This window comes from Onychostruthus taczanowskii, unplaced genomic scaffold (assembly GCF_017590055.1).
Source record: "Onychostruthus taczanowskii isolate IOZ18803 unplaced genomic scaffold, ASM1759005v1 scaffold64, whole genome shotgun sequence".
Classification (NCBI taxonomy): Eukaryota; Metazoa; Chordata; class Aves; order Passeriformes; family Passeridae; genus Onychostruthus; species Onychostruthus taczanowskii.
Genome location: NW_024504122.1, coordinates 79,442 through 104,251, shown reverse-complemented (window position 1 = coordinate 104,251; position 24,810 = coordinate 79,442). Strand labels below are relative to the sequence as shown.

The 24,810-nt window shown below is 46.3% G+C and overlaps 1 protein-coding gene across 1 annotated transcript in view; it reads right to left on the bottom strand.

The window, feature by feature from the left end:
* The window catches only part of MED13L (mediator complex subunit 13L), a 94,161-nt gene that overhangs the window by 13,778 nt on the left and 55,573 nt on the right, over nt 1-24,810 (bottom strand). Inside the window, exons 10-22 of the mRNA XM_041420490.1 lie at nt 22,744-23,472; nt 21,849-22,071; nt 21,307-21,412; nt 20,548-20,672; nt 19,316-19,415; nt 15,723-15,943; nt 12,457-12,662; nt 9,250-10,196; nt 8,413-8,592; nt 6,584-6,807; nt 5,802-5,994; nt 3,783-4,230; nt 2,278-2,497 (exon numbers count right to left, since the gene is read on the bottom strand). Of these exons, the coding sequence (XP_041276424.1) occupies nt 2,278-2,497; nt 3,783-4,230; nt 5,802-5,994; nt 6,584-6,807; nt 8,413-8,592; nt 9,250-10,196; nt 12,457-12,662; nt 15,723-15,943; nt 19,316-19,415; nt 20,548-20,672; nt 21,307-21,412; nt 21,849-22,071; nt 22,744-23,472 (3,922 nt within the window). The remainder of the gene's footprint in view (nt 1-2,277; nt 2,498-3,782; nt 4,231-5,801; nt 5,995-6,583; nt 6,808-8,412; nt 8,593-9,249; nt 10,197-12,456; nt 12,663-15,722; nt 15,944-19,315; nt 19,416-20,547; nt 20,673-21,306; nt 21,413-21,848; nt 22,072-22,743; nt 23,473-24,810) is intronic.

The following is a 24,810-nucleotide window of genomic DNA, read 5'->3' as shown; positions in this document are numbered from 1 at the left end:
CTGCTCATTAATATCCAACCAGCTCCACACAGTCATTAGTCACCAAACACCCAGCACACTTTGGGATGCTCCACAATTTGCATTACGGGTCCCTTGGCAGGAGTGGCTGCAGCAGACAGGGACTGCATTCTCTGGGACAAAACTGCTTCCATCACAATGAGAGTGAATTTTAATCCATAAAACCCAAACACTTGTATTCAAACACCCTGAATTTTTTATAAGTGTTTTTCTGGCAACATCTTCACTTGCAGGTGGCCTGAACCACACAGTCCTTGAGCATTGTGTTCAGGCAGGTTTGGCTCCATGGCTCACGGTTGGGAATTGTTTGCTGTCCTTGTGGGAATTGGCACTACGGTGTCATCCTTACAGAGGGGTGTAGAGGGCACAATTGAGTTTCTGTTACAATGATTTGTGTGGTTATTTCCCCTTTTCAATTTAGTTCCCATTGGAAGCTCAGCAGCCTCATCTGCTGCTCAGTTTCATTTGTTTCAGAAAGTCAAGAGAAGCAGCCCACAAGGTTTCAAACAGCAAGAACCAGAGCTACAGGGAGATTTGCCTGGGAGATGAGTTTGGGGGTTAAGACCCAACTACACAACAAGAGCAGGAAGGAGAAATGGCACAACACTCCTTCAGAAGGAAACAAAGCATGACAAAAACCCGGTTTTCAGATCAAACCATTTTAAAATTAGAATTAAATCCCTGTAACCTCACTGTTTTTATCTACTGGTTTTATTTTACAAGTCCAACTCGTGGCTGTTAAAGTGTCTTTCCTGTTACAGTGAGATCTTTGGAGCAGAAGCTGTCAATATAAAACATTTACATTGTTGCCAACACTACAAGACCCAAACAGATTCTTTCAACAAATATTTTCAGTAGTAATAAAACTTAGCTGTCACAAAACTTTAACTACTTTATGCTTCTTGCTTGAACCTTCAGAACCTTGGCAGCACATTTTGCTTACTAAATGTGCCTGTGTGTTTTTAAAAGTCTGGATTTAAAAAAAATTCAGGAGCTGGGCTTTCCCCCTCTGTACAGGAACAGTAATAAAGCTGCAAACATTTGGGTTTGATTTATTTTGAAGTAACTGCATGTTGTGTGTGCTGTGGTACAGCTGTGAGAATACAGTGCTGGAACAGGATCATGTTTCCCTTGACTTAGAGAAAATTGCTGTTTTGACTTCAACTGGCAAAATGTATTTTGGGGAACACACAGTGAACGTGGAAACAAACAGCACTGAGAAAAAGGGTCAGTGTGCTACAGCCTCAGCTCCAATGGCAGTGCAGAGATTACACAGTTCTTGTGTTTCAGACACTGTGGTATCAGTGGCTGCTTTGGGTTTAGTGTCTCCAGGTCTGGATCAACCAGTTAGTTGCTGGCAGCCTAACAATATGAAGTTGTGGATCTGATTTTCATTTCATTCCCAAGCCTAAAATATTTTGGTGACATTTTCCCCCATCCTTTCAGGGGACAATGAGGGCAAAACTATCAAAACCAACCGTTTTCCATGGCCAGCTTGAGACACCACAAGAATTTCCAGTTTTATTTAACTAATTTGAAATACCTTTAAACCAAGGTGAGCAGACATGGATAAGGTGCACAGAAATCCTTCCTACACTGTCCCTACCTGTGCCCTCTGGCCTCCCATTCCCCCCACATTTATTGAGGCTCAGCCTCTGTGACAGGAGGCCTAGCAAAATGCAGCCAGCCTGGGCAAGAGGCCAAGAGCTGCCTCTGGCTGCACAAATTAAATTCTTCAGCAATTCCATAGTAAGTAACTGTTTTTATATGCCAAGTTACATGGTAAATTATTTTTAAGAAGCAGATAATAACAATACAATAGTTATATTATACATTAAATGTCTGGTTTCACGTACTTCTTTTGGTTTAAATAGTATAAATCAAGGGAATATAAACAGCAAACAACTCAACATGTAAAGTCATCAAAGGAGAAACTGGCCAGTTTTGGCAATGGCAACTCGAGTTACAACTTAAATAACTGAAATCCCTCTCCAGGAAGCATTGAGCAGATAGGATTGCTGAGACCACGGGACAGATTTGACGCAGGGATACTGTGGCTGCTCTAATTAATTTCCTCATCAAAACAAACACAAGGGGTTGTTTTAATATACAGACCTGCACTGTCAACCAAATAATTTGTAAATGCCACCTACATTTCACGCATTAGCTCTCATTTATCTCTTTTAGCACAGTGTCCATATCACAAGTGTGCTGTGACACAGCGACTCAGTGTGAAGATACAGAGGAAGGCAGAATTACCTGGAGAATGAAAGAATTCCTCATATTCTCAGGCAAGTTGTCCAACATTTCCGTGTAGCATCTCATGAGGCTCAGGAGCCAGAAGTTGGTGGAGGCAGACTCCTCGTCGGCAGTGTAGGTGAAGGGGTCCACCATGTAGATGACCACGGCGGGGGGGTAGGCATTGCTGTCCGCAGCGTCCGGCTCCGTGGGGATCCCGATCCGCTCCCGCTCCGACGTGCTGCGGGCAGAGCCACGGGGTGAGTACTGCTTGTGTCTGGGGCCAGGGGGAAGGAAAGCATGAGCAATTCCGACGTCCAAAAGCAAAACTAAAACCCACGAGGACAGGCATTGAGAGGAGTTGTGCTCATAGCAGCTCCTAATCCGGAATACCTGGGGTTAGTCAGGCATTAAAGGTACCCCACGGTCTAACAGCATCTCACTGAATGCAATCAGACCAGATTATACCTCAAGAATATGGAAAAGTTGACTCCTTAGCGGTGTGTATTTTCATGTAGGTGTGTGACTGGGTTTTGGTGCGGTTTAGGGTTTGCTTTTGGGAGAGGTGGAAGGGAGAGAGTAGGAGTTTAGAAGGATCAAAGCAATTCATGGAGCCTGGAGTCCTGCTCAGGTCCAGGGAAGGTTCCACTGGCAACAGAATGAGCAATTGAGATTTTCTTACTTGGTAAAATGCTCCTCCTATGCCTCAGCCAGGAGAGCAAGGCTCAACATCTGTAAGTGATCAAAGCAGCTCAGCCTCTGTCAGAAGCCCCTGCAGCTGCTCAAAGGGTGTTTTGCACAGATGTCTCAAGGACAAGCCCAGCTACAGCAGGATGTGGGCATTTCCCTCTCTGTAATACACACCAGGACCATCAGCAATGTGCATTATTATAAGAGTAATGAAAAACATGCTGCCTCAGGAACGTACAATGCTAAAAAGCCTTAATTTTTATGTGATGGATGGCCATTCATAATGAAGTCTTTAAAAAAGTTGCGGTGCCCAAATTTATTTTAAAGTAACAGGACTACAATTGTGTGTCCCAACCTCACAGTGTGCCCGCTTGCAAAACAACACCTGCAATGCAAAAAAAAATTAAGAGAAAAAAAATTCATGGCTTGCATTTTGCATCTGTTAATGTTGCATGTGTGATGGAGCAAGAGGCATTCAGCTCCATGGGGTATCTGCAAGTGCCAAGCCACAGGTGTGGTACAGGACCTGACACACCCCACGTGCTCCTGGTGCTGCAAGGACAGGGCAGGTGGAGGGTCCTAAGGCAGCTCCACATCCATGCAGCTGAATCAGACAGGGATTCTTGTGATGAAAAAGGGGAGGGGTGTTTTTTCCAGCTCCCCTTTGTCAGCGAGTGCTTCACACAGGAACAGACCCTGCTCCGCTCCCACCTGCTCGGCCGTGCTGCACCTGTCAGAGGGGCCTCTCCTTGGAAGGGTTTCCCTAAGGCTTAGAGGCTGTCTGAGCACAGGACAGGGCATTAGTGGGCAGCACTCCGAGCCATGTGAGCACTTACCCTTCCTGCCCCTCTTGCTGCTGCTGTGGCAGGGCGGGGCCCGGCTCGGTGTCTGCCCCGGGGCCCGCGCTGCCCTGCGGGCGCTCGGCCGTGCCTCCCGCGGCGCCGCCGCTCTGCCCCGAGCCGGCATTGCCGCTGAAGCCCGGCGTGGAGGAGGTGCCCATCTGGCTGGCGCCGGGCGTGGCAGAGGACGCCGACAGCTGCGGCACCGAGGAGCCCGAGGAGGACGCGCTCCCCGCCGGAAGGCTCGTGGTGCCCGCGCTGGGCGTGGAGCTGAAGGAGCTGCCCGTGGCAGGGGCCCCGGCGGCGGCCGAGAGACACGAGGAGGAGCTGGAGGGAGCGGGTCCCGAGCTCCCGGGAGCGGCCTGCGGCTGGCTCGGAGCCGGCGTTTGGTACTTGGGCGGCAGCAGAAGGCTGCTGTCCAGCTGCAGGGTGGCCAAGTAAGGTGCTGGAATGGCACGGAAAGAGGGATTAATGACAGATCAAAGGAACCTGCATCAACATGCAAACTGGATGACATTCCCTGAACTTTTACAACATTCTAAGAGTACTCAAATTCTAAGATAATTGAATCTCCATGACCAATGTTTGCTTTGGAATCCATTTCTCAGGGTGTAAGTTCAAAGAGATATGAATCAATTGTCTTTAAAACCAGGCCCGACTTTGCAGGGCTTTGTGACTTTAAGCTGGTACTGACACCTTCTGCTCTGTGGCCAAACTGCGTGGCAACAACAGCATTGTGCAGTGCTCAGCTCTGCAGTCTGACAGTTTATCTCTGTCAGGCAGGAAACCTTAGAGTCGTTTATATCTGAGCTACAATCATGGCAAACTTAAAACGTAGTGATTTCTGCTGTGAGATACCACAGTGATAAATGAATATTTATTATTTATTTGCTCCCCGAGGTGGTGTAAATCACCAGCAGGGAAGTTTCCAATGCTGCCCCTGCCAGATGCCTCAGGTGTGAGCTGAGCAGCCCAGTTCCTCACCTGGCTGTGCATATGCTGCTTCTTTCTGTGGGGAAGTCTGAGGTACTTCAGTAGTGTTGTAAAAATTTCTCAGTTTGTCGTAATTCCTGTGTCTCGTGCTAAGATCCCAATTTTGAGTCATAAACAATATATGTTGACTCTGGATCATTCTGGGAGGAAACAGCCATGTCTGTCCCCAGCTGAAACCAGATGACTCCAGGGACTCAGCCAGGAGAAGCCAGCTGATCCTACCCCAGGAGATGTTACATCCTTCCACACTCAGGTTCTACAGTCCCTCACCAAACAAGTGCTCTTCACATTGGTGTAATACAGAACAGACAAAACCAATCAGACTGATCTGTTAAAATGTCACTGTTTCAGGGGGAAATAAGCCAGCTTGAAGTCCAGAGGAGAAGGTGCCTTCAGAGTCATGTGGTTCCAAGGATCCACACACAGCAGACTGAGGCTCCAGGCAGCAAGGACACCAGCACTTTCTCTTCTGCCCCTGTGTTAACTCATTGCCTTTGTGGAGTCCCAGTGACCTCCCCTCTCCCATAAATACACCTTTACACTGGAGGCCACCGTGACACAGCTCTGTCACACAGGTGTGATGAGATGTATCAGGAGCAATAAACCAGATCCATGGACACCTTCAGCCTTGTGTGGAACACCTGCTCCATCCTGGGAAGTATTTGGGGCCAGGTTTTAGAGGACTTGGAACAACCTGGTCTGGTGGAAGGGTCCCAAGGGGTAGAACAGGATGAGTTTTATGGCCCCAACCAGACCAGACCACTGTGACCTTTGTGATACACAAACACCTTATACTAAATGGACTTTTCTAAAAAAGATAAGAATTTGAATCTCTGACACAATCCCCAGAGTGACAACCAACACAACTTTCTGAAGCAGGCAAATTTAACATGGAAGAATTTAAGATAAAGCCTTGTGATACCTTTTAAACTTTTAAAGAGACCATAATCTGCATCTTTAGCAAACCCCCCCTGGGTTTGGATATGCCCCTGCCAGTGCCCAGAGCCGTGGGGCATCACTCACCGAGGTGGTGGCGGCAGACCTGCGCGTAGAGCTTGAGCCTGGAATGATTGTCACAGTCCTCGGAGCCCCAGGGCTGGCTGAACCACTCGCTCACCAGCTCGTCCGTCAGCTTCTGCGCCACGCTCTTGCCCACGCGCATGATCCCGTCCCGCAGCACCTTGCAGATGGGCTTGTGCTGCCCAAGTCTGCACATCTGCCAGGGGAGGGAAGCACAAATGCCTGTAAGGAGATGCCAACCACCCCAGGATGTTACAGAGACTGGCTTGTGGCTTAAGCACCTCATTCTCAGCACACAGCTAGGGGATTCTTAATAAATATCTAAAAAAAAAGGTTACATTTATCTGTTGGCTTGAACTGCACTCACAGCAAAACTAAGGTTACAAAGGAATCTGACATATTGGGGAGTACATGCTAAAGAAATAAATGCTTTTATCCCCAGTCTAGCAACTGTGAGAAAGCAACAACTTCTTTTAGGCTTGGCTGGGCCATCACTGGGAAGCTGCAGCTCTATTAATGCCACTGCTCCCTCCTCTGTGAAATGAATGTGCACTGGGAAGAGCAGACAGCAACAAACACTCCAAAATGCCCAGAGAATCCCAGTGTCACTCAGACAGCATTCTTGGACTCTGAAAGTGCAGAAAGCCCTCAAAACGAAAAAAAAAAAAACCACCCTTATTCTAATAGTTGTTACTTTAAACCCCACAGATTTCTCCCAGGGGACATGCACTGGAACAGCAATGACACTTAAGAAGCAATAATTCAGTGTGGTCTCTCTCTCCAACCTCGTATACAGCACTCAAGTCCCTGAAGAAAGTTTTGGCTCCGTCGAGCAAGGCCTCATTTTCCGGACACACCACGATGTAGGCGACATCCCGATGGCCCCCGTAGGGGTCCAGCAGGAGCCTCTCCCAGAAGGGCAGGGAGAATGGAGAGATTGTCAGGAAGTCCTTGTCATAGCCCACCAGCAGCGTCGGGATCGGGAGAGGCTCAGGAGATTCCTCAGAGCCTTCACAGGAGAAAAAACAAATAAAGAAAAAATGTTAAAGTATCTTGTTTAACTGCAGTGGGTCTCTGATGGCACAGGAAGTGGGTTCTTTTACAGGAATATTGGAAATCACTCATCCCTTGCTGTTCTGAGTCTCCTACACATTTATTATGGAGTGGAAATGGTTATCAAGGGTATGCCATGCCTGATAAACCATGTGCTCCCAGCCCTTCTTCTTGGAAAAGATATTTAATAAAGGAGAGGGAAGATTTATATTGTACTTAAGGAATGTCATATAATCAAAGTTGTTGGCCAAAGTAGAGGGAGCTGATCCAAGCACCACTTAAACTTTCCTAGAAAGCTGCAATAAAACATCTCCCAGTGTACTCCAAGCTCATGTACTGCCCTTCTCGAGGCTTCATCTCCTGGTTTTCCTTTGTCATATCCATAACCATAGCCATGGAGTTCCTGTTCAATCACAAGTAATAACAGGAACACACAAAATCTGACCTTACAGCTCTTCATCTACTTCCACCCGGTTATGCAAAATTACTGATGCTTAGAGAAATTCATTCCCAGGTATATAATACTACACAAAGTTATAATTCTAAAAATTGCCTCCTGCCCTTCTCCACAGGATGCGCTCCAAGTGCTGCTGTCCCCACAGAGAGGATTATTACCCAGTGTAACAGGGTGTCTCCCAGATACTGCCTCAGTAGAAGAAACATTGCTGAAAATGTCAAGCTAAAATATACCCAGTAGTTCCTGCAGAATATAATTCAACTTTATTAAAAAGTCAGCATCCAGTAAAATTCACTGACTTTCCATCAAAGGTTCTGCTCTTCACTCTATGGGAATTTTGGTGCTATTCTCTGGTAACAATTGGTAAATCCTAACTCTTCAAATTACAAATGCTGGGAAAACTATTAGAAGTGCTGCTGGTGGGGCACAACAGCTTTAGACAGGAACTGGAGTTACCCCCACTTGTCCCAGCCCCAAGGAAAGCAGCAATACATCAAATACCAATAGAGAGCAAAGTGTGGTGGAGCTGGTAGGAAAAACATTAAACCAGACTGCACTGGTTAAGCCTGAAATAAACTGCAAGCAAGAAATACAGATTGAAATGTCAGTCATTATTCTGCAAACCTACACACACAAAGTCTGGTTTGTTATTTTGCATTTTACAGAAGTGCCACTTACAGTCAGGAGATACTGAAAGCTTCTCATTAAGGCTACAGGAACCTACATGGAGAAAGCATTCCCAGTTTTTTGGGATTTGCAGAGCTCACACAGGCTTTGTTCCCATTATGATGTGGTTGATTTCAGCAGCTCCCTCTGCTCCCATTTTGTCTATGCCAGGTTGCTTCGGTCTGAGCCAGCCCCCCTTCAGGTGGGGAGGGCTGAGCCTCACCCACAGTTTCTGCTCCCTGTAAATGTGCATCACCTGGAGGGGTAAAACCATCACCAGGGCATCACAAAGGCTTTTGAGGCACTTTAAACCTGTGTGCAGAGCCCTCCACCCCCCACCCCAAGCTGTATGAACAGCCCCTTCCTATAATTTCCAGGACAAAGTGCCCATTTCTAGGAAGCTACACTCTAACTTGGCACAGAGCCCAGTGTAGGTACCATAGGTCCCCCGTCCTGCCATCTTATGGAATTGCTGCCAGGTGAGCGGCCCCTGCACGTGCTGGATGTTCTCCCAGGTCCTTCCTGTCCGCTTCTTCTGGATGGCATCCTGGAGAAAGGGCTGCAGGGAGAGCAGCATGCGCACCACGTCTTGGGAGGAGAGCATGCTGATGTCCAGCACTGCAAGGGACAAGGAGCAGCAATCACTTCAGGGAGGGACAGCAATCCCTCAGACATGGCAACAGCTTTTGTGGATTGTTCTTTGATTGCTCTGCGTGCTGCCCATGGAATTTGGACAACTCCAATTAGCTGGATGGTATACAATGTGCCATTTCATGGCATTTTCAAAAACATTGCTGTCACCACAGGCCTTTTCACACACATTTCAGTATCACTGGTGTCCAGCTCAGGTCACAAGATGTCAGAGCTATATATCTTCAGTATACAAACAAGTAATATTTAATTATAATATTTCCCCCCACTTGGTACTTTTTCCCCTTTTTCTCCCCTAACTCAAACAGAGCAATTCTTTTCTGCTGACTGCTTACACCCTTCTCCAAAATCAAAAAGGGCCCCTAATTTTGCCTCCCCCCAAATACCTGAATTTGCTTCAGATTTGTGAACTTCCACAGACATTCCCAATTTAGGCCAAAAAGTCTGAGGACAATTAGATTATTGGTACTTTACATGTAATTTACCAGCTTTCAGAAATCTACTTTATCTCTAGCATATTTTTAGTCCTGTCATTTCCCCCATAAAGATGATGTGGGTTACAGCTAAACAAATTTACAGAGGTCACAAAACATTCAGAGACAAAAGGCTCAGCTGTGCGTGTACCGTTGCTGTGAGGCCAGGAATGGACAGTGGCACTTCGGACAAGGGCTTCGTCCACCTTGCCCCCCGTGGGGTTGTCCACATACTGCCTGCCCTGCTCCAGGGCATTGAAACATTCCACCCAGGAGTCGTTGCTGTCAGCCTGCAGCCGGTCGTAGCTCAAGTTGACACAGGGCAGCGTCTGGCGGTTGTTGGAGGCCATGTAATCCAGGCAGCTCAGCGAGGTGAAGGGCTGCGTGTGCTGGTTCTGCAGCAACAGCAGGAGGCTCATGGGAGGCTCCTGGCTCCTCCTGGCTCCCTCTCCCATCTGCGAGAGCAAGTTGCTCTGGCAGATCATCAGTCGCCTTTCTGCAGCCTGGCCGATGTCCGAGGTCTTGCCGAAAATATCCAGCTCGTCCTCGATGAAGAGCCCGGAGTTGTAGCCGAGCTTGCGGTTCATGATGGCGCTGAAGCCGCAGGTGCAGCGGTACTGATCCTCGTTGGAGGAGTCGGGGATGTACAGCCCCACGTCGGCGCCCTTGATGTTCATGTTGCAGGCGCAGATGCAGCAGCTGTCGAAGTTCCTGTCCTTGAAGATGTTGAGCACGGAGTCGGAGAGGATCAGGGTCACGTACAGGCTGTGCGCCTCCGGGATGGGCTGCACCGTGCCCGGCTCCACCGAGTTGAGCGGCCGCGTGGTGGAGGGCGTGGAGGCGGGGGAGCCCTGGTCCGTGCTGTCGTACTTGACGGAGCCCTGGCCGCTGGCGGTGCCCCCGCCTCGGGGAGTCCTGGGCGTGCGCGGCGTGCGCGGCGTGGGCACCGAGAAGCGCGGCGTGGCCGGGGACGGCAGCACCCCCGCGCCGCTGTTGCTGGCAGGGGCCGCGCTGTTGAGCGTCACCGGCGTGCTCATCTGGGGCGTGCTCATCTGCAGGTAGTCCTGGTCCGCCAGGCTGCCCACGCTGGGCACGTTGCTGCAGGGAAGGGATGGGAACAGAGACCCGTTCTGTCAAAGCTCATTTTTAAATACAAGGAGATAGTGGAAGCTGAAGGGATTCATTGAAACTGCAGTAAAGTCATAACCTTGACTCAGGGCTCTCAACAGAACTCAGAATTCTCACCACAAGATGACGTTTCTTATCATTGTGATAAAAAGTATTACTTCACCCTCTTAAAGATTATTCTTATGGCTTAAAACTCAAATGCTTTTGAGAACAATCTCTAGATAGCAAGTTAAGATTTAGAATGTTTGCAACATTTTGAGGGAAAAAAGAAAGAATAGTAGCTTTTATTTTAAACACCACTATCTGTAAAGAGATACAGATTAGTAGGAATGAAAGTATTTCAGAGAGATAGAAATCTTTATTTTAGAAATGATCACTTGAAATAGCTGTCAAAAGTCATGCATGTGGCTCTGATACACGGTGTCACCTCATGGACACACTCTGTATGTCTGATTCTATAAATTCAAATCCTCATTTCAGATTACACAGTCTATGGCACAATGGGATATGTTGCATTACAAACTCTTAGTCCAGTAAAGCTAAAAATCTTATTTTTGGGTCATCTCCTTTAATGACTGAGTTTTATTACTCTGTTTTTGTCACCTCCTGCCCAATTCAAGTGACCACAGAACAGTCTGTACATTCCCATGAGATCTGTCATCTATCTGCAAGGACTCATTTCAAGAAACAGGTAACAAGAGACCAATTAAAAAAAAAAAAAATCTTACTTTTCTCTTTCCACATCACTTCTAACCTGCTTACTTTTCTTGTAATGTGTTAATTACATATTCGAATGAGGAAAAGTGTAAGATCTCAATGAGTCTCTGGATAAGGAAGGGGAAACAGGATTTTTCCATGTTTTTCTGTCCTCACAGTGTATTTTGTGTGTCATTGGAAAGGACTAGCATTTGAATGCCCACCTATCATTAGTGACTTGAAAAGGAAAACATTGAAGACCTCTTTCCTTACAACCGTTTTATTACCTTGAACTGATGTGTGTCCAACTCAAAGCAGGAGAGGGGAAAATAATGAAGCAGAGTCTGAAGGAGTTGTGGAGCTGCAGCAGAGTGCGTGCCTCAGACTAATAAGAAAAGGTGACCTAGAAACCCTGATTGGCAATCACCACTCTGTCGGAAGCCTGCAGTAATAATCCTCACTCTAATTGGATTAGATTGAAAATGAAAGGGTTTTTTCCCCCAACAAATACCTGAAATTAATAACCAGCTCAGGCCCGGTGCATCAGTTACTATTATGAAAAAACCTGAGAATTAAATTGCTCCCTAGGCACTATATCAAGGGTTTACAATTTCTTCTTTGCAATTCTTTTGAGAACACTGAAGGACCCTTTGGGGCTGCAAAAGGACTGATTTAAAGGATTTACAGACTGATTTAAAGATACAGACTGCTTCCTCTAGAAGTGAAGTAGTGCAGCAGGAGACCTTTGTACTATTACTATGCTTTTTAAAAGGTTTTATTAATTTAATGGTGCAATTCTTGCTAGCTTTCAAAACCTCCAGCAATGAATTTCCTCCATAAACATTGCTAATTTCTGAGAACTAAGTGAGGAATCCAAGCTTTGAAAATGAATGTCAGTGGTTCCCTGTAAGTCACAGCACTCTCCTCTTTGGGTATCAGGAAGGGTGGGACAGGACAGGAATGGACCAACATCTGTCTGACCAGCAGCTCCCCACAGCCCCACTCAGGGACAGCACAGAAGCTCAGAGGAGCTCCCATGGGAGCACGGGCTGGAGAGCTCTCACAGGCCCAGTCAACATTTCCAGAGCCTTCAGAATGGCAGATGGAATCATCAGGACCAGAGATCACCAGGCTGGAGCTCAAAGTGACACAAGGGAGCCTGGCTGGAGGCTGGACATGGAAATGGGAGGGCAGAGATATGATGGGCTCAGTGCATTCATTTTGTTCCCCAACACTTGTGGTTTCTGTTGAATTACAATATTTTCCTGTATCAGAAATTACCATTAATTCAGGCACTGCATGTTCCTGTTCTTTTAAAAGCGCTGAGAGTGGACACACACTGTAACACCCCTGACTGCCAAAGCCAGTGTTAAATGTTCCTGCTATCAGAACTGTTTTGATCTCAGTCAATGACAAACCTAAAAGGTTTAAAATACATTTGCAGGTTAATGCACTGTCAATACAAACAACCAGTTCAGTTACCCAGCTTTAGGCATGGCCTTGACAGACCCATTTCCTCCAAGGCTGTACTTACTTGTACCCATCTCTGATGAAAGTGGCTGCAGGTGGCAATGGAAGTTGCTCAATTTTCGGAGGAACAGCCCAAGAAGGCCTGAAGATGCAGGCATCTGGAATCTTCAGAGGTAGGAGGCACTGGCTGGGCAGGATCTTCAGTGGGGCAAACAGGGAAGAGCCCACAAAAGGTTGAAATGATGGAACTTTGTGCACATACGAAAAATCCTGTAACATCCAAGTGACCTCGGTTACAAAAATGTGGTCAGGCTGCTCTTTAGATATTTTTTTAAATTAAAATCTATTGTACTGTTTGAACCCTTTTTCCCCCAAAATGAACTACATTTATTCCTTCTACAATGCATTCAAGAGTAGTTCCTTCAGGGAAACTCAGCTGAGGCTCCCTGTTATCCCAAGATGCTACACAGCTTTATGGCAGGAGGTTTCATGATTGGATCAGGCTCATTTCAGACAAGCTGTGCCTGAAACATGAGTAGTGCACTATGAAATTTTCACACTACCTAACTTTTAGCACCTCATTTAGGCACTTAAAAGATTGATCTTTGCAAGACTTCTGCACTGACAGTGGGGAGAGGCTGTCAGAGTGTGAGGAACCCTGAGGTGCCTTGAGGCAGCCTCTAAATAACCCCCACTGTGGGGGTTCACATCACTTTAGCAATAACAGTGCACACTTTGCACATGCCAATCATTACTTGCAGTATCAAATACAAATATCTAAACAATCCAGCAAACACAGTATTAACTATCAATGAAGTTCAGCCCAGCTGGGCTTGCAGAGACTGTCACATTTGCTTGCACAGAGTGATGACAAGAACTTCACCCAGAGTTTCTAGAGCTATTCCAGCTCTTTCAGGAGAACAGAATTAGTCCTCTTGAGGCACTACTGCAAAGTAAAAATCAGTGTGAAAACAGTAACAGCAGTCTCAGTATTTAACATCTTGTTAGAGCTTTGCATTTTTTTTTCCCTTGCACCTTGTCAAGCATTGAGGGATGAGGAATGTGTGGACTTCTATCTCCAGCTGCAGAATGCTCAGCACAAGGAATCTACTTCCATGTTCTCAGGATGATCAGCAATGGGGCAATGGGTTTAGTGCTTGTTTCCCCCACTGGGGTGTATGAGCAGGTGTGACACACACAGAAGCAAGTAAATTGTGCTGTTGGAAATGTTCTCCAGTAGAACTGAAGTAAGTATTTTAATACTCCTGTAATGGCTGTGAGGGAGATTAAAATATCTTCGGTATCAATGACGCCCTGAAATCTGCTCCCACTCCAAAACCTTCAGCTCAACAAATTCCAAAACAGAAATTTATTTTTTTTTCCAGACCCAAGTTATCCTATACTTAAACAACTTACTGCACAAGCAGAAGAGAAAAACCAGCAAGGTCTGTGGTAAGGTAAAGTCTTACAAACCTTAGAAAAAACTTATTTCTAACTCCTGTGGTGGCATAACAACTTGTTATGGGCAAGTTGTTCAAGATGGGCAATGGAGACTGTCCTGGAGCACACACTGAGAAGGAGCCTCTTCCCAGTGTGCCTCCAAGGGAGAGCTCAGGGAGGAAGGAAGGAGAGATCTGGCAGTAGCAAAGCAGACTCGTCCCCTGTCCTGATGTCCAGCTGGCTTCTGCTATCAGGAGGGACACTGGGAATTCCCTTCCACATCTGCAAAGCCCCTTTCTTCCAGAACTGCTGGGACAAGCTCCCTGCCAGCTCAGCCCTTGGCAGGGGAATGAGCTGGGAACTCTGGGGTCTGACTGGACACACTGGACTGGCACCAAAACATGAGAGCACAACCCTGGAATGCTGTCCCACACGCTGTCCTGCTTCCTGCCAGGGACAGGGACTCCCTTCTCTCCCAGGGACAAAACTGAAAGCTCCTGTGGAAGATGTCATCCTGTGGGACTTGCCACAGCCTCCCTTGCAGTCTGCCTGAGGGATGCTATTCCTGCTGGCAGGAAAATGTCCTGGTTGACAGCTGACCACATCACTTACACTAAACAAAGGCATCCATCAGTATCCTCACACCAACACACAGCCACTTCTTGTCCATGCAGCTGCAAGTGTGTCCCTGGCTCAGCAATGCAGAGCCCTAAAAATCAGGCCTCAATCAATTCAACATGGGCACAAAGGACAGGGAAGGAGGTGGTGCTGGGGGAGAGACAGCTGCTGGAACAGAAGGAACAGGCTGTGGCACATGAGGGACAGAGTGGGTCTGAAGGCGAAGAATTAGGCTGTACAATCAAAGGCTGGGGACTACCAGGAAGCCAGAGTTAGAGTGGGCATCTCCCTTTTTATTCCCTGTGTACAGGGCAGCTTGCTGCAGAACAACAAGCTGTGCATTTCCACACAAAAAGTGCATTTTTTATCTCCTCAGGCTGTATGCATGGAAATATGGCAACAGTACCTTCTGACAAAGGTGACAAAAGGCAGCCCAGAAGTTCAGTAATGCAGGACACACAGGCAGAATGATTTGTGCCCTGCTCTTACCCTGTGATGAACAATGACACAGCCAATGTATATCAGTGCTGATGCTGGGTCCCTCCATGGGATGCTATGGAGAAATGGTCACACTGGGATGTCACAAGAACCCAGAGTCCCCAGCTACAAACAGCTCTTTACTGAGACACTACAGGACTCGAGAGAGGAGGAACTAGGTGACATTACCTGACCTGTGTTATATAGAAAGTCAGATAAGAATGGTCCCATCTGGCCTTAAAACTTGTGAAGTAACATCAGCTGAAGAAGAAACAGAGCAAGTTCAACCCCTGGGCTTTCTCAGAGAGTTTCAACCCTAACCAAAAAAGGAACATTTCAGAGAGATAAAGGCAGCCTTTCTACATGCACCACTTTATCCCACTGTGTGCCAGCCTGGCAGCAGGGAGGGGGGCACAGCAAAGGTGCCCTAGAGAAATTATCTGAAGAAATACATCATTTAACAGCTACTTAGCCACAAGTGTGGTGTTTTTCCAGTCATGGACATTCTTTCTGTTAGGCACAGGGCTCATTTCACAGACAATACTGTTTGTTTCCTAAGAACACCCAGAACCATTACAAACATAAAATTACAAAATGCCTACAGTTAAAATCAGAGAAACAATTAAAAAGCTCTTCTACTAGAGAAGAATACTTTTCCAGCTCCAGGGCTGACAAGTTCTTTACACAGGTCCAGTTCATATTTGTTGTTGCTACACACACTACATGAGACTTGTTTATAAAAATCTAAGTGTGCATAGAGGAGTTTGTAAAAATTCCACATTTCTAGCATGTTACCTTGATTTCTTCAGGTTTAGGGCTACCTAATCCATCCTCCACCTCCATTTTAAACTCAGCCAGCTGTGTTGGAACCATGTTGACCATAGGACTCTCCATCATTCCCAAGGCAGTCACAGTCTCTGAACTTATTCCATCTTTGTAACTCATCACTGGGGAGAAGGCAGGGTGCTGTTCTAAAGAGGGTGGTGTTGGGAACATCCTTTGGAGGTCTGCCACAGCTGAAGAGGATGAAATAATACAGTTAATAATTCAAATTCTCAAGGAAATTCAATAAAACAGAAGAGACCAATTCAATGCTAGCTCTTATTTCATCAGTTAAAAACTAGCAAAGCTTCTCCAGGCTTACTGGGGTTCTGACAGCAGTGTAAGTGTAGGGCAAAAGTTAACTCCTAGGGATAAATTCCCCAAATTCCTAGGGACACTCTGCAAGGTTATTGTTCAGCAGAAACAACAACCTGGTAGATGAACAAACGAATGCTCAGTTTACCAGCAACTAATAAATCCTTCATAACTGGAGAGCTGAATTGACATTAACACCAAGCTCACCCCAGTGACTGTTTCTAAGAAGCCACAGAGGAGTTTCCTCCCTTTGCCAGAGCTGACCTAGCCCTAAACCAGGAGGCCTTTGGAATTCATGGGCCCTAAGCTGGATTTCTCCACTCAGTCTCTGCAGCCTTGTCTGGTCCATGGCAACAGAACTCCTGCCACAAACACGAGCAGTTCTGCCCTGGAGCAGACTGCCAGGCATCCCGAAGTTCCAGTGCCAGAGAAGCCACAAAATTATCCTTTTCCATCACAAGACATTAAGCCAGGAAGATTCCTAAATGACTTGTCAGGAAATGATCATAATGGAATCATCCATTGTGTATTTTTCTTCTTTAAGCAGAACAACCAACCCCAACAGAGATGCTCTATACAGTGTAATGCAATCAAACAGAAATCACAGCAAAGTCTTGCATATTCTCCTTCCAGCTACAGCTTCCAGATTTATTTTGTGTCACATTCAGCATAAATGTTCTCTTTTCCTGACTTGAATTAGGACAGATCCTCTCTGGACAAAACCATCAGTGGTTAACCACTCTAATTAGAGAAGGGTGAATTCCCACAAGTGTCTCCTCTTAGATATACTTTTTTGGACAGATTTAATGCCCAATCCCATTTTCCATACCCAAGCTGATGGGACACAAGGACACTCTTATACTCAGTAACATCTGCAGCCTAAAGATTATGGAAAATGCATAAATTAATACAGATGGGTTTCTGACTGATAAACATTGTGTTGTGGAAATCCAATCAGGTAACAAGTACTGTTCTCAAAAGCAAACAGAAAAAGGCAGAAATTAGTGGTGGGATTAGAATTATCTATGGACTAGGAATACCTGCACTAACAGTACATTTGTGTAGGATGCTGCAGCCTCAGGATGTGTCTCCACTCTACCTTAACAGAGCCAACCCTGCATGGGATGCTTTTGTGCTCAGAGATGACACAGCCAGGCTACTGAACTCTTTAGACAAAGGGATACCACTCAAATAGGGGCAGTCCTCTCAAAATGCAGCTCTTTTGGTAATAGCTGTCCCTGCTGAACCCAGTCCTTCACAATCTGGAGCAGCAGAGTAAACAACAGGCTATGAATTATTCCCACTCTGTCCATATTCTTTTTTCTCCACTCTCTCAGTATCTGAATTTAAAAGCCCTTAGTCTTGTCCTAATACAGGATAAATTAAAGCTGAAAAAAAGTTCAGCATAACCAAAGAAACTCTTTTCCACCAACATTAGTATGGAATACAATGTTCAGGCTGGCAGCTGGATTGGCTCCCTCTGTTTCTCAGCAGAGAGAGGTGTTTTAGGCACTGGAAGGGGACAGGGATAAAGGTGAAAATGAAGGGTGGCCAGCAGGAATTTATGATGCTGTACAAGGCACTTCAACTCCCCACAGACACTGCTGTGCCTCCACAGCTGGTGGCAAGGCCACGGCTACAAGTGGAGTGTATCTGTTTAACTTCACACTACATCATTTTCTCACCTCCAGCTCACTCCACTTAGCAAAATTCTGCAGTGCAGATTCATAAAAAAGTTTAATTACAAAAAATCCCCCAACCCTACAGCAACAGGCAACTATCATCATTCATTTTCATGTGTGTCATGCTTGAAAAAGCTTTGCATATTTTAAAAAGCTATGGATCAACTAAACCTGTCAAAATCCAATCTCTGTATACTTCAGACTTCTACATTTGAGTAAATCAGCACAGCTTTTATGGGTCCATAAAACTCTGACTCATCTCCTTCAGACTGGTTTTTTTCTTCACCTCAATTTGTTCTCATTACCAGCTGAAGTTAATGAGAAGGCATTAAAGAATGATTTGCAGAGAGATTGGATTTCTGCTTATAGTGGCCACAGAAATCAAACACTCTTCCTTCTCACCACAAAGTAATTTGTAATTTGATTTGTTACTATTATACCAAAAATTCTCACCTTCCTCCTGTCCCACAAACACAGACACATTTCTCCTTCATCTGAAGAGAAATGCCACCTACACCAATAGAATCAGGGATCTGTTCAGGTCAGAAAAGCCTTCTGAGATCATTGACTCCAACCATTCCCAGCACTGCCAAAGCCCCACTCACCCACGTCCCCCAGTGCCACATCCAGGGCTGGTAGATCCCTCCAGAGATGGGGACTGCAGCACTGCCCTGGGCAGCTGTGCCAGGGCTTTACAAGCCTTTCAGTACAGGAATTTTCCCAGTATCCAACCTGAGCCTCCCCTGGCACACCTGAGGCTGTTCCCTCTCCTCCTGTCCCTGTTCCCTGGGAGCAGGGCCCAACCCCCCTGACTGTCCCATCCTGCCTCTCCTCCTGTCCCTGTTCCCTGGGAGCAGAGCCCAACCCCCCCGACTGTCCCATCCTATCAGGTGTAAGAAATGCAAGAAATGCAGCAAAGCCCTCACACCTCAGAGTACAAGTTACTATTTCCAACAGCTGTTGGCACAGTCCTTAGGAAAAAAAAACCTGTTGTTTTAATCTAATTTCATACAATTTCGTAAGTTTCCTGCACTCCCATAACCTCCCTTGTCCATGTGCAGAGCCTGCACAAGCATCACTACCACAACCACCTATAAAAGGTCCATACCATGCCTCCAGTCAGAACCCAGCACTTGGATTTTAATCATGCACTTCCAAATCCAGATTAAACCCTGAAGGTGATTTTAGTTTTAATTTGTCAAATGTTCAATGCAATTTTCTTCCAAGATGGTTGCACCATCATGGCCATGGCTTTAAATTCTTCCATTTCGTTAAGTAGAAGGATTTATACTTAAAGAGGGATTTGGTAATGGTGGAGGTGCCCAACAGTGAGCACAGAAGAGAGGGGAAAGCTTCCAAGGGAAGATTTGTAACAAATGCCTCCCATAGTTCCAGACTAAGACAACAATGTCAACAGAAGAGTATCTCACATATCAGCAGGCTCATTAAAAATCCATGCCTGTATTACCACTGCCCTCATTAAAACCTGGCAGCTGCAGCACAGGAGCACCCTCAGGGCTGTGCAGCGAGCCCAGCGTGGGGGTGTGAGCCGAGCAGCTCCGTACTCACTGGGAGGGTAGGGAACCGCAGTCCGGCCGTCCTTGCCCAGCGGCCGCTCCTCGGAGCCCGCTGCCGGCAGCTTGGAGGAGCGCAGGGCTGGGGACACGGCCTGCAACACCAAACACTCGGTCAGCACAGACTGCGCCCCTCAGGGCCCCTGCACAGCAACCCCACCCGCTCACCCCAACGAGTCTGGATTTTTTCCCCTCTTTCAACACTAAAAACAAAAAGAAATATTTGCCTGTCTACATATCCCCCTATAAATTGATGCATACATATAACTATGCATTTTTGTAGTTCTATACACACACAAATTATACTCAAAATGTTATCACAAGCACTGAGCTTGACATGTATGTGACTGCTCTATTTATTTCTGTGTTTGGATTACTCCCAGGTAGTAGTGGCAATATGACAAAGAGTGAGCCCAACACAGGCAAATGTTAAGACAGGAAAAACATTAGGGCTGTCCAGGGCAACTTGAGAGAATAAAGTAATCTTTTATCTTGACAGAACAGTCCTCTGGTAGATTGGCATATTAGCCATGGCATCTGAAGTGCAGTTTATGTGGAACCACAGTAAGAAAATTGGTGCACTTATAAAGTCCTGCCAAGAATAAGGCATAAGACTTTTAAACACTGTTATCTACTAAAAGTCACTTTAAGACCACCTTCTGTATTATTATGGTTGTATTAGATTATGCTTAAAGATAGTGACTATCCAAATCTTTGCTTTCCCAGGCAATTTACTGCCCCTCCTAACTGATATAAATCTGCATTTTCCTTTGTATTTCCTATCATGCAGCAACTATTTCTCTTTGCACTGAAATAAAGTGCTTGGAGGAATATGAGGGAACATGACTCAGAGAATTACTGGAATCCTGTAAGGTTGAATTTATTTTTCTTTGGGCAGGTTCTCAGACAAGGTAAAAGAACCCACCACCAATTAATAAAACTTGGATCTTTTCCACCATAATTCTCAAACAAAGAATTCTGATGGAAGTCCAGGACACAGAACTAGATATAATGGATTTATAAAGCAACTGCATGGCTCTCCCTGTGGAAGCTCCTTACAGCCTGTCCATGGAGGACGGATCTCCTGAAGGATCTCCTTGCCAGCAGTCCTTCCTAAAAGCCAAGCCTGCCTACCTGGAAACTCTCTCTCCCATCTATTAGGGATAATCATTCCCACTAGGAATCTGTTTCTTGGCCTACAGAACACTCATCCCCACGAGGACTCACCCCAAGCTCATCCTCGTCGGAGTTGTCGAAGATGTTGTCGAGGTCGTGCAGGGACGGGGCCAGGTCGGTGACCTGGGTGAGGCTGCCGGAGCCGGCCCTGCCGGCAGCGCCGTCCTGCCGCGGGTCTGCCAGCGCCGGGGAACAAACGGAGCACAGTCAGGAGACAGGGCAGGGAAACAGGGCACGGGCTGGGAAACCGGGCGCGGCAAGGGAAACCGGGCGCGGCAAGGGAAACACCAGTCAGGAGACAGGGCACGGCAAGGGAAACCGGGCACGGGCTGGGAAACCGGGCACGGGCTGGGAAACACGGCACGGCAAGGGAAACCGGGCACGGCAAGGGAAACCGGGCACGGAAACAGGGCATGGGCAGGGAAACAGGGCATGGGCAGGGAAACACGGCACGGCAAGGGAAACACGGCACGGCAAGGGAAACACGGCACGGGCAGCAGCACAACAGCACCTCTGCCCCCCAGCACTGAGCCCTCTGCTCTGCTGGAGCCTTGCAGGCTGAGCAGCGACCACCGAGGGTCAGCTCCTCCACAAGGAAGGAGCTGCTGCTCTGCTGCTGCTCATTTAATATTCTAAAAAATATAGCATTGTTTTTATAAAAATGACAAGGAAAATCAAGTTTTTTCCAACTTGGGAGCTGTCTGTAGCTCTGATGTTACAGACAAAAGTTCAGATGTGATTTTTTCCTCCAGATGTTATGGCATATAAGTATTTTTGCTTTGCAGACTGAATCAAAGAGCTTTAACTCACCAGTCTTAGGAGCAGAACTGAAAATGGACATGGCATCTTTTCCATCAGGAACTGGTGTGGAATGGCCCGGTGGGGGGATTTCCTTGGATCCAATCCCATCTTCTGACTATACAAAAAACAAGAGAGATTTCATGGCTATGAATTTAAGCTATGTAAGAACAAATGTTTTTCTGTGTCCAACCAGACTCAGGGGTCTGAGTTAAATATAAGATTTACAAAGGATTCCATGGACATCATTGAACTCTGACAGCCAGTTCAGGTAATCAACTATCTCAAATTCTCCAGGAAAAAACATCTTTTAGATTGTTTGCTTGCACAGCCAAACACCAAAACAACTCCATAAAGGATAAGATACATAAGAAGCATCATGCAGGTGATAATATAAAATAATATTTTTTTTAAAAATTGAATATAAATATATACATGTCTGATTTTGTTTTGTGAAACAGACACAAGTCTTCTAGAGAGCTGTAGTGCAAACACTGTGCTACAGGATAAATCCTACAAGACCATTAATGCCAAACACTGGATTTACACCCTACCTTGTTCTTTTTCAAAGGATCTTTCTCAGCCCCAAGTTTGCATTTTTTATTGACAGTGAAACTGTACTTGATGTCTCCATCTTCGAAGGTGTAAGGATCACTGGTGTCTCCCCAGCCTTCTCCAGGGGGTTGTAGTAGAGGCAAGGGGTCAAGATAGTTCAGGGTCTGCACTGGTTTCTGCTCTTCCAAAATTTTAAACCGTTTATTAGGTTGTGCTAACAGCCTGAAGTGAAAATAAACAAGCAAGGCCAACATGAAACAAAACCAGCACAATCTGCAGCTGTCACACAAACACAGCCCATGGCACATACCATCCCCCTTGATCAAGTAGAAATGTTTTTTTCTTCAAATAAAGGATGTATTGGATACATTTAAACATTAAATACCTTACTAGATTAAGACCTACTTTGGGACAATGAAAGAAGAATCAATTTTGTCACTGTATAAATGAAAACACATTGAAGTCCAGCCTTTCCAGGCTGTGTTTTTCAGGCTGAAACCCTTTTCAGCCCAGCAAACTCCATTGTAATTACCAAACCCAATAGTCTTTTAACTCAGTAACTCTTCCTCAATTAATTTTTCCTAAACATTTTCATCAACTACTTTCTCTGGTGCATTTTTTTAAATGCATTATCAGAATGCTACAGTAATTTTTAGGCTAGCATAAAACACAAAAATAGGTTACAAAGAGACTGATCAGTTCTTGTAGGGTCCAACAGAAAGCCAGATACAGAAAAGGCAAGCATCCTGCATTGGATTGTTTCTATTTAACTATTTAGCGCTCTCTGCAGCATCTGTGATGGTGAAGCCTTAGCCTTTCTCAGCTGAAAAGCAGAAATTAGAGTTCAGTGATGATTAGAACTGCCCAGCTCCCCTGCTCAGAGTGCTCTCTCACCTCTTCAGTGCAGTGCTGTCGGGGTTGATCTCCATCCTGCCATCATACCTGTCACATGGCAGCTCCGGCGGCCGGAACTCGGGGTCGTCACTCGAAGGGACACTATAGGTCCTCCACACGTCCACGGCCTCGTTGCTCTGAGTTATGCCACAGTACAAGGCTGTCTCACTGACCTCTGCCATCAGAGGTAACCTCTGTCCCACCAGGACTGTCCTGTCATCTAAGCTGGGCAGCGGCTGCAGCTCCAGCCCGCTGCTGTAGAGTGCTGGGTTCACAGGAACGGAAGGGGGGTCCAGGTTCTCTGCCTCCTGACCTCTGGGCTGGGGGCTCAGGGTGGGAGGCAGAGGGGAAGTGGGGGAATGGGGTGAATCCATAGGATTCATATTAATCTGCTTGCTTGGATTTCTAGCAGGTAGCGAGAGCGGCTTCTCGTATTTCCTGGAACTGGGGACTTCCAAGGCGGACTCCATCCCGGCCAGGCCCAGCTTCTGCCCGGCCGCATCCTGCTCCATGCATAGCTCTTCAGTCACCGAGGGCCGATGGTGGAACGGCATCAGGGGCCTTTTTTGCAGTTTCTCTCCCTTGTCCTGCCGCTCGGTGGTTTTGTGCTTTGAGGAGGCAGGAGGGGGCAGTGCCGAGGCCGCTGCGGTCCCCACGGCGAAGCCGGGCTGGGGCAGCGTGGGCGGCCGGCCCGAGGCACCGGCGCAGCGCTGCTTGAACACCTTGTGCCTGGAGGAGGAGAAACCACTCACTGCACGCTCGGGGCAGCTACCCGCCTCAGAGAGCGGCACTGAAAAACCTCCTGTCTGCTCCTGATCTTTAACAGGCTTTTAATTTCTGCCTGATGGAGGAAGCTTGAATAAATATTTTTTAGAATATAATGCAGTAACATACAATCTTATTACCGGCTTCATATGGCTCTTTTGACTTTGTATCCATTATCTTTGAGACTGAGAAGCACAGGACTGAATTTCAGTGTTTCAGGTCCTGCTAAAAAGTATTTTCATCATACTGATGATGATTCCTAAGGATATAATTCCACCCATACTTTTACTGGTCTTTTTTGTTGTTTGGGGCTTTCTGTTTAGCTGTTTATCTGATTTTATTAAGCTAAACAGAAACTGAAATATGTATTCGTGCTTAACATTGAAACCTGTTTAAAAATAAACACCATTTCAAAATTAATCACTCCATCCCTATTTTATGAACAACAATAGGACAACAAAAACCCATTTCAAAACATGTAATGTGCTTTTTACTTAAAGAGATAACCTACATGACCACAAGTGAAGTGGGCTACAGTGGAGACACCCAACCCTGTCTACTTGTGCTTGCTGTCCCTGTTCCCTGGAAGCATCCAGGCTGTGTGGGGTTATCCCAGCTTTCTGCAGGGCTTTGCTGTTCCCAGGACACACTGCAGATTCCCTGCAGCAGCAGATGGTCTGTGCCTGCAATCACCCTAATGTGCAGCTAATGCCCTGGTAACTGGAGATTTGCCTTAAGCATGTTCTTGTAACATTTCATTGCCTTAATTCTCCATCATTCACCATATTTTAACTGACTGCAAAGAATTATTTCAGACATTCTGCTCCTCACACACCAAGCTGGGTCTGAAGGAGACTGAATTTGATGCTGAGTACCAGACAGCCCTTTGAGACTCCAGATCTAAGATCATATCCTGACATTTAGCCAGTACATGGAATAGGCACAGAAATGACTAAAACAATTTCTACAGGCCAGTAGCTGCTCAGGTTCTGCAGCTACATGGAAAGTTCTTATTGCTGCTTGAAATCAGATACTGCCTTCATTTTAAGGATAATATTTCCATTTCCCAGCTGCTGTGTTCACCAACTCCAGCATGATGCAGTTATCACTGGAGGGAGGAACAGACAGTGTGAAATTCCAAGTGCACCTGAACCTATCCACAGAACCAGGCTCCCACTGCCCACTGTCGATCCCCATGCTTTCCAGGCAAAGATTTCCACAGGAAACACTTGGCATTCTGACAAAACATTTATCTGTTCCAAATTCTTGAGTATATAAATACAACCAATGTGTATAATCAGG